The sequence below is a fragment of the Cetorhinus maximus genome, chromosome 11, assembly GCF_964194155.1.
Source record: "Cetorhinus maximus chromosome 11, sCetMax3.hap1.1, whole genome shotgun sequence".
Lineage (NCBI taxonomy): Eukaryota > Metazoa > Chordata > Chondrichthyes > Lamniformes > Cetorhinidae > Cetorhinus > Cetorhinus maximus.
In genome coordinates, this window is record NC_135889.1 from 95,513,375 (window position 1) to 95,526,422 (window position 13,048).

General features: G+C 41.4%; 1 protein-coding gene across 2 annotated transcripts in view; it reads right to left on the reverse strand.

The window, feature by feature from the left end:
• LOC144686786 (von Willebrand factor D and EGF domain-containing protein) overlaps positions 1 to 13,048 on the reverse strand; it is a 309,526-nt gene that overhangs the window by 241,421 nt on the left and 55,057 nt on the right. For both annotated transcript variants that reach the window (XM_078552492.1, XM_078552491.1), the window contains exons 2-3: positions 8,546 to 8,730; positions 6,275 to 6,509 (exon numbers count right to left, since the gene is read on the reverse strand). In XM_078552492.1, the coding sequence (XP_078408618.1) occupies positions 6,275 to 6,509; positions 8,546 to 8,730 (420 nt within the window). The remainder of the gene's footprint in view (positions 1 to 6,274; positions 6,510 to 8,545; positions 8,731 to 13,048) is intronic.

A 13,048-nucleotide genomic window follows, 5' to 3' on the forward strand; every position in this document is an offset into this window, starting at 1 on the left:
GAAATACGATCTCTCTCCTCCTCTCCATGACAAAGGCCTTCAGTGCTGTATCCATGAACCTAGGGGCCCTCCCCTCCCTGGTGTTCCTTTGTGCAGCCCTCACATGAAGCCATTGTCAGTACAGGCAACTAGCAGCAGCTCCCTTTCGCTGAGTGTAGCTTCCTTGAAGAAGAGCAGATTACCTTTCAGTGCAGCAGCCTGGCTACCCTATTTGAGATGTGTCTGCTGCTCGGCCTCTGGCCAGATACTCAGGCAGCAAGCAACATGGGCACTGCTTAGATCAATGTTACAATCAGATAAACGAGAAGGTAGCACCAGCTTTACATACCGCCGGCCTTAATGGAAATGGGTGTGGACAGGTCACGAAGCCCAACCCCAACAGCCAAAAATGGGCCATAACTAATACTTAGCTCAATGAATTGCAACACCCATGCTGACAATGGACACAGTCTGCAGAAATTTTTGTCTACCTTTCATGAAAACAGAAATAATGACAATGATGTTAATAATAGCAGAAAAAGCACTGAACAGAGATCACTCTACAAAGCAAAAGGGCAAGCATCTTGTAGTGACATTTTAAAAAACCAAATCCTTCAGATGATTTTTATCAGCTACATAAAATCCAAACCATTGTCTGTGATGTGCAGGAAGAAGAATTATTTTCAGAAGGCTCCCAAAGTACCCCAAATTAAGCATTCCATGAACATGTCGAAGAAATGCCCAAGCATTGCCTTAAATGTGACCTCAAAATGGAGTTGTGATTAAACTGAGTGCTGAGAAAGGGAAAGGCTAATGCTGATTAAACTTTGAAGGCTTATACAAACTGGACATTCCACACCATTGATAGAAAACAAACCACCAAAACCACAGGACCAGAGGCGGATCATTAAAGGGGCCATAAAGATATCCTGCCTTATCTAGATGTAGACACTTTGTGAGCAAATATTTAAGAAGTTATAGAATAAACAAGTAACCCAGCTTTCACAGCTTCATTGATTTGGAGGTCACTGGGATACAAAATCATAGAACAGTTACAGCAGAACGTGCCATTCAGTCCATCATGTCCATGCCACCTCTCTGCAAGAGCAACTCAGCTAGTTCTGCTCCCCAGTCCTTTCCTCGCAGCCCCGCAATTTTTTTCTCTGCAGTTGCTTATCCAATCCCCTTTGAGATCCACAACTGAATCTGCTTCCACCACACTGTAAGGCAGTACATTCCAGATCCTAACCATGCGCTGCATTAAAAAGTTCTTACTCATGTCACAATTGCTTCTTTTGCCATGTGCCTTAAATCAACATCCTTTGGTTCTCGGTCCTTCCTCTATCTACTCTTTATCCACTCTGTCTAGACCCTAATGATTTTGAACACCTCTATCAAATTTCCTCCTAACGTTCTGTTTTCTAAGGAGAACAACACCAGCTTCTCCAATATATCCATTTAATTGAAGTTCCTAATCCCTGCGACTATTCTCGTGAACTTTTGCTGCACCATTTCTAAAGCCTTCACATTCTTCCTAAAGTGTGTTGCTCAGAATTGGGTACAATACTCCAGTTGAGGCAAAACTAGTGTTTAATGAAGATTCTTCATAACTTTTTTGCTGTTGTACTCTATACCTATTTAAAAATCCAGGGTCCCCTATGTCTTTTTAACTGCTTTCTCAACCTGCCCTGCCACCGATAACAATTTGTACAAATATACCCCCAGGCCTCACTGTTCCTGCATCCATCACTCTTAGTGCATCTTTTGTTTTCCATTGCTTCTCCTTATTTTTCCTACCAAAATGTATCACTTCACACTTCTCTGCATTACATTTCACCTGCCACTTGCCTGCCCATTCAACCAGCCTGTCTATGTTCTCTTGAAGCCTATCACTATCCCCTTCACAATTCTCAATGCTTCCAAGCTTTGTATCATCTGAAAATTTTGAAATTGTGCCCTGCAGTCTAGATCACTGATATAGATTAAGAAAGCAGTGAACTAGCACTGATCTCTGGGGAACTCCACTGTGTACTTTATTCCAGTCTGAAAAACAACCGTTTATCACAACTCTCTGCTTCTTGTCACCCTGTGAACTTTGAATCCATGCTGTTACTGTCCCTTTTAATCTATGAGCTTCAACTTTGCTAGCCAGCCTATATGGGACACTTTATCAAATGCTTTTTGGAAGTCCATGCACGTCACACAAACCGCATTACTCTCATCAACCCTCTCAGTTACCTCACCAAAAAAACTCAAATCAAGTCAGATAAATACAATTTGCTTTTAACAAATCAGTGCTGGCTTTCCTTAACCAATCCATGCTTGTCCGAATGACTGCTCATTTTGTCCCGGATTTTCATTCTAAAAACTTTCCCACCACCAAGGTTAAACCAGCTGGCCTATAGTTGCTGAGTTTACCCTTATACCCACCAGGAGGTCATCAGGGGTAACAACAAGGTTGTATGAGGTAACCAACACCAAAAAAATTAATTCCTTCTGATACCTGCAAATTGGTTAGTGGAGTTGGCTTCTTTGTAAATTAAGGATATATTATTTTCTTTATTTGTCCCTAGGATGTGGGCATCACTGGCAAGGTCAGCATTTGTTGCCCATTCCTAATTGCCCTTGAAGTGAGTGGCTTGCTAGGCCATTTTAGAGGGCTGTTAAGAATCAACCATATTACTGTGGATCTAGAGTCACATGTAGGCCAGATCAGGTAAGGATGGCAGATTTCCTCCCCTAAAGGGCACAAGTGAACCAGATGGGTTTTTACAACAATCAATGATCGTTTCATGGTCGCCATTACTGAAACTAGCTTTATATTCTAGACTTCATTAATTGAATTCAAATTCCACACCATGGTGGGATTTGAACCCTTATCCCCAGAGCATAGTTTGGGCCTCTGGATTACTAGACCAGTGACATTATCTCTTTGCCACTATCTCCCCTAAAGTATACAATAGTGCTTTTGAACTGAAAAAACTTTCAGCGATCAACTTTCAGTCCTTATTTTTATTTACATTGGAATATTTTTAGGGGTCTTATAGTAATCTTTGCAGAAAGGTGTCTCTGTAAAATCAGAAATTGAATGGACAACACAGAGAAAGGAATTTTATAGATCTTAAGATTGTAAAGGTCACCAGCCAGATACACTAGCAGATAAAAATGTTACTTAGACGTGCTAGTCTCCCTGAGATCTAGGGAAATGAGATTATCAGTTAGTCTACATGGAACTGCCAGGGTGAAAAATAAATTTATGCAAGAGCAGAGGATCCAGGAGAAATGTGCTGCACCTCTATAGGCAGAGATTCAACACCCTGTTGCCTCAGAAATATAACATCATCTTTCCAGAGGAGTGCAGGCAACTAGCTCATCCAAGCCAACTTGTAAAGAACATATTTATATTATTCTGGAAACATTGTCAATTACAAGTGTAAAAGGAGATACATTCAGAAGCACCCAAAAATGGGCACAAGAATCATAATTAACCCTGCTCATTCATTGCAATGTAGGCAGCGCATCAACTTAGTGCTGCCTGCTTATTTCAATGACTTGTGCTAACTGCACTGTTGATTGGCTGGATGACTGACCTGGTGGGGGCGGTGTGGGGGGTCAGTATCGTGAGACCAGTTAAAGCTAACCTGAATACTTGAAGCTAGCCTGCAGCTCTTAAAAGGTGAGATGCATTGCGGATGGAGCAGGTGCTTTCAGTCTTTCTGCAAATGAATTTGACCTGGAAAACAGTGAAGGATGACACAACATGGGAGAGCATGGGCTCCATGTTTGTGCATGCTGCAATGGAGGCTTTGGGCCAGGAAGTGGAAATGAGGAGACATGTCCTATATATGGAAGGAGCCAGGAAGCTCTGCAGACAAATTTTCAGAAGCAGCGGATGCAGATAGTTGGGGTCGTCAATGCCAGGAGTTGAACCCCGAGGATTTGGATGCAATGCCACAAGAAGTTCAATGACTTCGTACAAGTGGTCAAGGTCAATGAATGCATCTTCAAATGTCATATCCTACCAGCTGCAAACAATAGACTCAGACACTGCTCAATTGACCATACCCCCGTCACTCACTTATCAACTGTCTCTATCAATCAGGGCTCATATCTAATATTCAGATGTTTCATCTCACCTTCACACACTTAGCACTGGTGCAAGCCTCACACCCACATCTCACAACCTGCACACAGTCAGCTATTCAACCATGACAGCCAAATCACCCAAGTACATTGCACAAAACTCACTGAAACACTGAACATTGACACCTACTCCACTGAGTACTGTGGGACACCTCAAGAGTGGTCCAAGAAGTGAAAGCATTGTTTGAGCACGCCAATGGTCTGCTTTATCACATTTTGTGTGGCAGGTTGGCTTATATTGTATGCATGCTGCCCATGTATGCATGATTTATGGACCGGGGCCATCAGCTATTTGATCAGCAGGTATCCCTTGTCTCCCAATAGCCACCTTTTGGTTTGTCATGGTGGCTCAAGTGAGTTGGCACGGCCCACTTCTGTAGAACAAAGGCATCATGTCTGCTGTGAAAAAACTGGGCATGTTTTTCCTCATGGTCACACACCAGCTGGGCACTGAGGGAGTGGAATCCCTTTTGGTTCCCATATAGGGTTGGTACGCAGCATCCGCAAAGCTATGTGTGTGCAGTCAAAGCAGCCCACTTGATTGGCACCCCATCCACAAACATTCACTCGCTCCATTACTGACGCACAGTAGCAGCAGTGTGCATCATCTACAAGATGCACTGCAGGAACTCACCAAGGCTCCTTAGACAACACCTTCTAAACCGATGACCACTACCATCTAGAAGGACAAGGACAGCAGGCACATGGGGACACCACCACCTGGAAGTCCTCCTTCAAGCCACTCACCATCCTGATTTGGAAATATATCGCCGTTCTTTTACTGTCACTGAGTCAAAATCCTGGAACTCCCTCCCTAAGAGCACTGTGGGTGTACCTACACCACATGGACTGCAGCGATTCAAGAAGGCAGCTCACCACCGCCTTCACAAAGGCAATTAGGAATGGGCAATAAGTGCTGGTCTAGCCAGTGATGCCCACATCCCACGAATGAACATAAAAGTCCATGGACCCTGCACCACATGGAGGCCTGCAATTCTAAGGAAACCACATGCTTGGTCTGTCTGCTGCTCTCTGGAAAGAGGATCGAATGTAATTCTCTCTCATTGAGTATCCTCCCTTATGTAATAGTGGATGGCGAGCTGCAAAATGTTGCCCATATCTTCAGCTCCAGCTTGGAAGGAGTCAGATGTATAAAAGTTCAATGCCACAGTCAGACTCACAACTACTGGCAATTCAGTCCATGCCTTGCTCTGAGGTTAAAGTTGTGGTTGCAAAGATGGCAGGTTTCAATGAGGACACCCTTAGTGAAGCACAAAGGTCTGACACATTATTTCTCATTGAGGTTTGGGTCAAAGAATTGCTCCCTGAAAACCCTGGGCGTAAATGACCTCTCCTCCTCCCCCTTCTTCCAACAGCTTAGAGAAAGAACGTGCATTTGCCGGCCACTTTTCACAACCTCAGGTCATCTTAAAGTGCTTCACATCTAATAAAGTACTTTTGGTACTTAAGTCACTGTTGTAATGTAGGAAAGATAGCAGCCAATTTGTGCACTGCAAGTTCCCACAACGGACAAGGAGATAATGACCAGGTCTTTTTTTATCGTTGTTTAAACTGATGCTGGTAGAAAGATAAATATTGGCCAGGACACCAAGGAGAACTTCCCTGCCTTTCTTCCAATTATGTCATGGAATCTTTCATATCCACCTGGGAGGACAGATAGTCAATTAATTCATACAGTACTTGTGCAGATTCTAATGAAAATTTGGAAGCATAAATCCTAATATAATCTGAACTGCTTCATGTAAGGCAGTTTGACAAGCCAAATTTTACTTTGATAACTCATAGGCAAAATTGACTGGTAAAATAGGGTGAAGGGGTTAAAGTATTGTCTGGTATCCTTGTTTATTAGTTAGTGCATGTGGAGTTCCTTTGTTGAATATCCTGATCAGAATATTGATTCCAGTGTTATTACATTCTTTCAAGCACAACAGGCATGCTTTACAATAAAAAAAATCTTTAGTTCATTTACAGGACGCTTGTTAATTTTGTGTGAGGTTTTTATGGTTGTATCCATCCAACTAATTGTATATTATGTACATCATCGTTACCAATTTGCAATGAGGTCTGTAAATATGCAAGGCTACTTAGGGCATCCCAACAGGTTTAAAAATTTGACAATTTATCTTCTAACCTTCGGCAGCACAGTAACCCATGCATCCCTGAGTAGGTTGAAGGTAATAAACAAAGAAGGCTCCACAGTTCCTAAGAGAGACAGGGATCCGAAATAAACAGCAGTCCTTTGTGCTGCCCATGAAGAATTGCCATGTAGCACAGGCTGTTAGTTTCTTTACTTCACCAGGACGAGGCAACGAGTTGGAGTCTTTAAGAGAAAGCCAAACTGGAGCTTGTGTGCCACACTTATTCATCTGAGAAGATATGAAATATTACAAGAAAGGTTTAAATTATAACTATAACGGAATATGCTCTGTAACACATTTATTAAACAACTGTAATGCATTCAATTCATTTGCAATATGTGAACAATTTGTTGTACAATGTACTGATTCTAAGTAACAGGTTTGCCAAGTTCAAAACTATAGTTCTTATCGTAAAAAGCTCTTGTGTTTGATTCATTTCATATAAGACAAATATAAATTAATAATGGTCTATATGTTATTTCATAATCTACAGTTTATACAGCAGTATAACAGTAGCACATTTTTAAAGATTATGTCGAGTTTAACCATACCACAATAAATTTGGAATCCTTAGGGACAGAGGTGGGGCTCAGTCACACAGACTTTGGTTCAAACGACCTACTCTCTGGAATGAGGCAGATTCTAATTTCCTTTTTTTATTCTGGCCTAAAGTTGGAAAGTAACTTCCCCCTGCAACGTCTGATGGCATTGGAAACAAGAGAAGGACAAAAGAACGTCATCCTCTAGTTTCTTGATTATATTTACTGAATTGGATATAGTGGAAAGAGTAAGTGTTACTAATCTAGTCCAGATATGGACAATACCAAAGCCTCTATCCTACCTAACTCTTCCAAGTTCTGTAATGATTTAGGGTTTCTAAGTGCCCTCACTCCCTAAAGAGAAGAATAGTTCACTCTCATTTTTGTCAAATTACCTAATTTATTAGAATAAGACCATTCTCTGAGGTTGAACAAGACCATTCGCTTCCTTGGCATCCTATTTTACCCCAAGCTGAGCTTCCGACCACATATTCTCTCCAAGATTGCCCACTTCCATCTCAATAATATCTCTCATCTCTGCCCTCGCTTCAGTTCAGCTATTGCTGAAACCCTCATCCTCACCTTTGTTACCATTAGACCTGTCTATTCCAATACTTGCTGGCCATTCTAACATCTTTCACCATGCATAAATTTGAACTCATCCAAAATCCTGATGTCCACATCCTCGCACACGTAGTCCTATCCACACATCACCAAAGTGCTCAATTGCTTAGAGTGGCTCCCGGTCCAACAACACTTCATTTTAAAAAAAATTGTGTTCTTGTTTTCAAACGCCTCCATGGCCTTAGCCCTCCCTATCTTCGTAACCTCCCCCAGCCCTATAACTCTGCAAGATGTCTGCGTTCCTCCAATTCTGACCTCATCTGCATTCCCGATTTTCATTGCACCCCCTATGGTGACCATGCCTAGGCCTGAAGCTCTGAAATTCCCTCCTTAAAACATTCTGCATCTCTAGCTCCTTCTCCTCTTTTAGACTGACTGAGTTTGAGACTTTCCTGCATCTAGTAATGCATGAGACAGACAAAGCATGTGCTTATGTCCATCTCCATAGCTATCTTTTCCCTTAAACAGGTCGCTAGCTTGTCACCAGGGGCTATTGCTTGAGGAGTGCTGCTCCACATCAAGCATGGCTGACTCTCCCCCTCTTAGTTGATAATCAAACTGTTTGGCCACGTTATGGATGCACCGGGACTTCTGGCTGAAGAGCAGGCACGCTACCTCCAGTGCCACAAGACCTCCCCTCCTCTTTTAAGAGGCTTCCTAAGTAGCTCCACCTGCCCTTGTATCTCCTCATGTGGCTTTGTTTCAAACGTTATTTGATTACACTCTTGCCAAGTTCATCGGGACATTTTGCTATGTTAAAGGCCCTAAATAAATGCAAGTTGATGTTGTAGTTGTTGTAAGTTAATGTGTTATTTAATTGTATTGAAAATCTCACAAATAAAATCTTCCAAACTGACTAAATAAATGAATGAATGGAAGAACAGGCAGATTCTCTTATATGTAGGCAATCCTCCCCATTTGATTTTTCTCTCTGTCCATGCTTTATACTTACAAAGTTCAAAATGACTAAGTATAAACTGTTAAACATAAAGCAAACAGTTAAGAATGTGAACTGCAGAGACTTAGCCAATGTTGTATTTTAAAACATTCTTATCTTTTAGACATACTATGCTTGGAATGAGCATTTCGCATACTACTAACTTCTATACATTTGGTTGGCATTTCTGCTGGCTTATCTCCGATCATGAAGCGGTACCATCCTGGTGTCAGGGAATGATCACATATAAGGTCCTGGATTGCAAACTGCTGTAGCTCAATAGAATCAAAGTGAATGCTGCGGTAAGAGCTCCGAAGAATGTGATATCCTCCTGGGTAGCATTCTGGGGCTAGAGGGAAAAAAGTTTAAAATAGTGAAGAGCACAAATTTGTTCTGCTAATCCTACAACTGTACCTTTAGCATATAAAATTACAATTACTAATCTTCTTAACTAAGATATTTGATAAAGTCATCTCACATGTCAGACATTTTCCAAAAAGCATAACTAGTACTACTGAAATAAATACAATTAACATTGGAGAGAATTCTCCATATAAAGGAATGTCACAAACGACATTAGTAACCAATGATGTCAGGAATGACATCAGTAACCATAGTTGGCCATCTTGCCCAAGTTGGTCAGATAATAAGAAAGGTGACTTATAAGATTCCCCCATTCCCCTGTTTTCATTTAACTATGATAGTTCTCCCAGCTCAAGTGCTCTCCTGAGATGAAAGATGACCAACTCCCAGGCCTCTAACAATGCAGCTCCGAATTTGCCATTCAAGTGATAAGTGAGAATTTGATCGCTGTAAATAGATGGATTGTTTCTGCTCAAACCTCCAAGTGTGACACAGCTCATATTAAAAGCTCAACGGGAACTGTAATAATCAGCCTTTGCACCCATACCAACCAACCATAAATTCATCAGTGGTTTAGACAACACAACAGCAGGAAGGGGCTGAGGTGCGAGGAAGATATCTTTCAAAAGTCTTAAAGAGAAAATGCAGGTTAAATTGTCAAAACTATCAAGAGCCTCACAACTGCTTTTCAGTCATTGCCACCAAAGTTAGCAAAACTGGCATAGGCAGTATGAGTGCTCATTCTGTTACTGGTTGGTGACCACCATTTCAACCTTTTGCTGACAGTAGGTTTGATATTATTTTTGTAACACAATTGAGGAGTTGACTAACTCAAGCAATTTACTAAATAATTCATGTTTAATGTATCTGATACACCAAATTATGTTTCTAACTACAACCAGTTTAGAGTTCAGGTTTTATTTTCTGTTGCAGCCCAAGTATTAAACTGCTCATTTAGGACTCTGCCACTCATCATGAGGCAACAGGTAAGGTAGTTTTTTAAAAAAATTCTGTTATCAAGATATTCCCCTTCAAATCCTCATTCAGTATTTTATTTGTAGCAATCAGGTGTTTTGAGCAACCTGCTCCCCAACCTCCATCAATAGCACTTTGAAGTAGGCACTTAAATTAAAATGAAATCTACATAATATACTAAATTTGCCATGTATCTCACATACTCCTTTTTCAACGGCACCCTCCTGTAACATGAAGTTACACCTGAAACTGCTCATTTCTACTGCTAGCTAAGCAACAGATGCCTATAAATATACCAAGAGCATCACTAATACACTTTTAAGTGAAGTTTGCATCACACTGACTTTCTCTGGGCAAAGTCATAGAAGATTCCCAATAAATATATTTGGTGCCATATTCTATTGAAATTATTTTGGGAAATATGTTAGTATTTCAAGTATGTCCAAAGAGTTAACTGTTTTGTATTCCAAATATGTGTTATTCCTACACATGGCAAAGGGTTATAGTTTCACAGATAAAAACGTCTACTGCCCTACATTATAGAGAAACCAACAAATAAACACCAGGAGGAAGAGGTACCCTAATTGGTCAATTAACCCGAGCGTTCTCAAGTTATTTGAGTATTTCTGCAACAAGAACCAAGTCTTCCTCTTTTAATGGGAAATCACACAAACACCAGAGTGTTGCCAATACAGCGACCTGAAGGAAAGTAAGTGGATGTTGAAGGCTGCATCTCCCAGTCACTGTGGTCAATCTCAGGTCACCCTTGAGAGTTGGACAGGAAATTTCCAGAGTCTTTTTTTCCTGAATTGGCCTAGAGTTTTTCTCTGACTTTTTTTTTGTCTCTTCCAGGCTGACTACCTGACTGAATATTGATAGGGGTGGGGCCTGAATGAGGGCCGCGGTCTGGATTGGTTGCATTATGACCATAAGGGACAGGCTCAGTGGGCCAGTTGGCTTTTTCTTGACTTCTGTTTTCATATGTTCATAAAAAGGGGGGATCTAAATTTACATAATTGTGAAAATAATAATAGTACAAATAATGTACTGTTATCTTCATATGTCTTCATATAGGTTTCTTCAATCTTCTGAAAGATGGAACTGATGAGTACTCTGGTTAGAGGAGGTCAATGCAACCTCAAAAAAACGAGCTTCTTTACAGCATACATTTGAACTGGGTAAGCAATTTTAGGCTCTTAACTTTCACCATAACATTTCCCACAAAGTACAAAACAGCAATAGCTGATAAGCTATCTTCGCCTACATACTCAATACTCTGTCTATTTCTGGTTAGCCAAGGCTGAAATATGAGTAAGTGCCACAGTAATTTCCAGCCTAGACTTTGCTTCATCTTTTGCAACTGACTTCACAACTGGCTTTTACCATGTGTCTTAGTTCTTTTTGTAAGCTCCCTGGACAGAAAGTTTGTCATTTTGACCCTTGACTCCTTCACTAATTGTAACTTACCCAGTAGAGCGCACAATTTACCCAGCTACCACCTTCTCATGTACCAGTCCCCATTAGAAAACTCCATATTGTTTCTGTGATAGATCATACTTTGTATGCAAGAATAGAGTTTCTCCCACCATCTCATGTGTGAATAGCTTCTGGAACCCTGAAATGAGATAACAAATTGTCTGTTGTCCCAAATGGTCATGGATAACAGTTTCAATGGTCAGTTCATTAATTCTCCAGGCGAACTCACTGATGTACCAATCTCCTCTTTGTCTCAATGACATCAGTCAGTCTTCCTCTCTCAAGGTGACAGCAAAGAAACTGCATCTTTCAGGGTTAACCAGCAAGAATCCTGAACCTGAGTTCCAATGGTAATTTATGCCAAAAATTCCTGCTGGTTCAAATAACCAATAATCCACAGTTGTGACAGCATAATAACTGGAGATGGAGCTAGGTAAAGGATACACAGGGCAATTTTTTATATTCGTTCACGGGGTGTGAGTGTCACTAACAATACTAACATATATTGCCCATTCCTAATTGCCTTTGAGAAGGTGGTTGTGTGCAAACTATTTGAACTGCTGCTGTCGATGTGGTGTAGGTACACACCCATATTGCAGTTAGGGAGGAAGTTCCATGATTTTGACACAGCAACAGAGAAGGAACGATAATATTGTTCCAAGCCAGGAGAGTGTGTAATTAGAGGAGAACTTGAAAGTGGTGGTATTCCCATACTTCTGTTGCCCTTGTTCTTCTAGGTAGTAGAGAACACTGGTAAGGTGCTATCTACAGCCATGGTGAAATACTGCAGTGCATCTTGTAGGTGGTACATATTGCTGCCACTGGAGGATGAAGTGAATGATTAAAGAGGTGGATGGGGTGCCGGTCAAGCAGGTTGCTTTGCCCTGTATGGTGTTAAGCCTCTTGAATGTTGTTGGAGCTGCACTCATCCAAGCAAATGGAGAGTATGCCATAACCCTCCTGACTTGTGCCTAGTAGATGGTGGACAGGTTTTGGGAAGTCAGGAGGTGAGTTACTTGCTGCAAAATTCCTAGCCTCTGACCTGCTCTTGTAGCCCACAACATGTATATGGCTGGTCCAGTTAGGTTTCTGGGCAACGGTAAGCCCCAGAACGTTCATAGTGGGGGTTTAGCGACTGTAATGCCATTGAATGTCAGGGGGGGATGATTAGATTCTCCCTTGCTGGAGATGGTCATGGCCTAACACTTGGGTGGCATGAATGCCAGTTGCCACTTATCAGCCAAGCCTGAATGTTTTCCAGGCCTTGCTGCATATGGGCACAGACTGCTTCAGTATCCGGGGAGTTGCGAATGGTACTAAACACTGCAATCATCAGTGAACATTCACCTTTCTGATGAAGCTGTGAAGATGGCTGGGCCTAGGATGTTGTCCTGAGGAATTCCTACAGTCCTGGGGCTGGGATGATTGGCCTCCAACAATCACAAGCATTTTCTTTTATGCTAGTGGAGAATTTTCCCCTGATTCCTTGTTGGGTGGCTGAGTTGGTACTATTGATAGAGTTGATCAACAGACACTTCTTAGGCAGAAACTTTAAGATTATTTACAAGGTACTCAGCAGCAACTACACATGTGCTTACAACTCAAATTCTATCTCTCCACAACTACTAACTACTGACGACTGAGTACTGAGGTAGCCCGTGCTACTCTCCTATTGGGTACTGAAGATCATGTGATCTTCCTTAACAAGCATTATTCTTAAAGGTATACTACGCACTAAATAAAACCATAATTACCACATTCCTATTGACTTTAATTTTGCTAGGGCTTCCTGATGTCACATGCATCAAATGCTGCCTTGATGTAAAGGGCAGTCGCTCTCACCTCAACTGAGG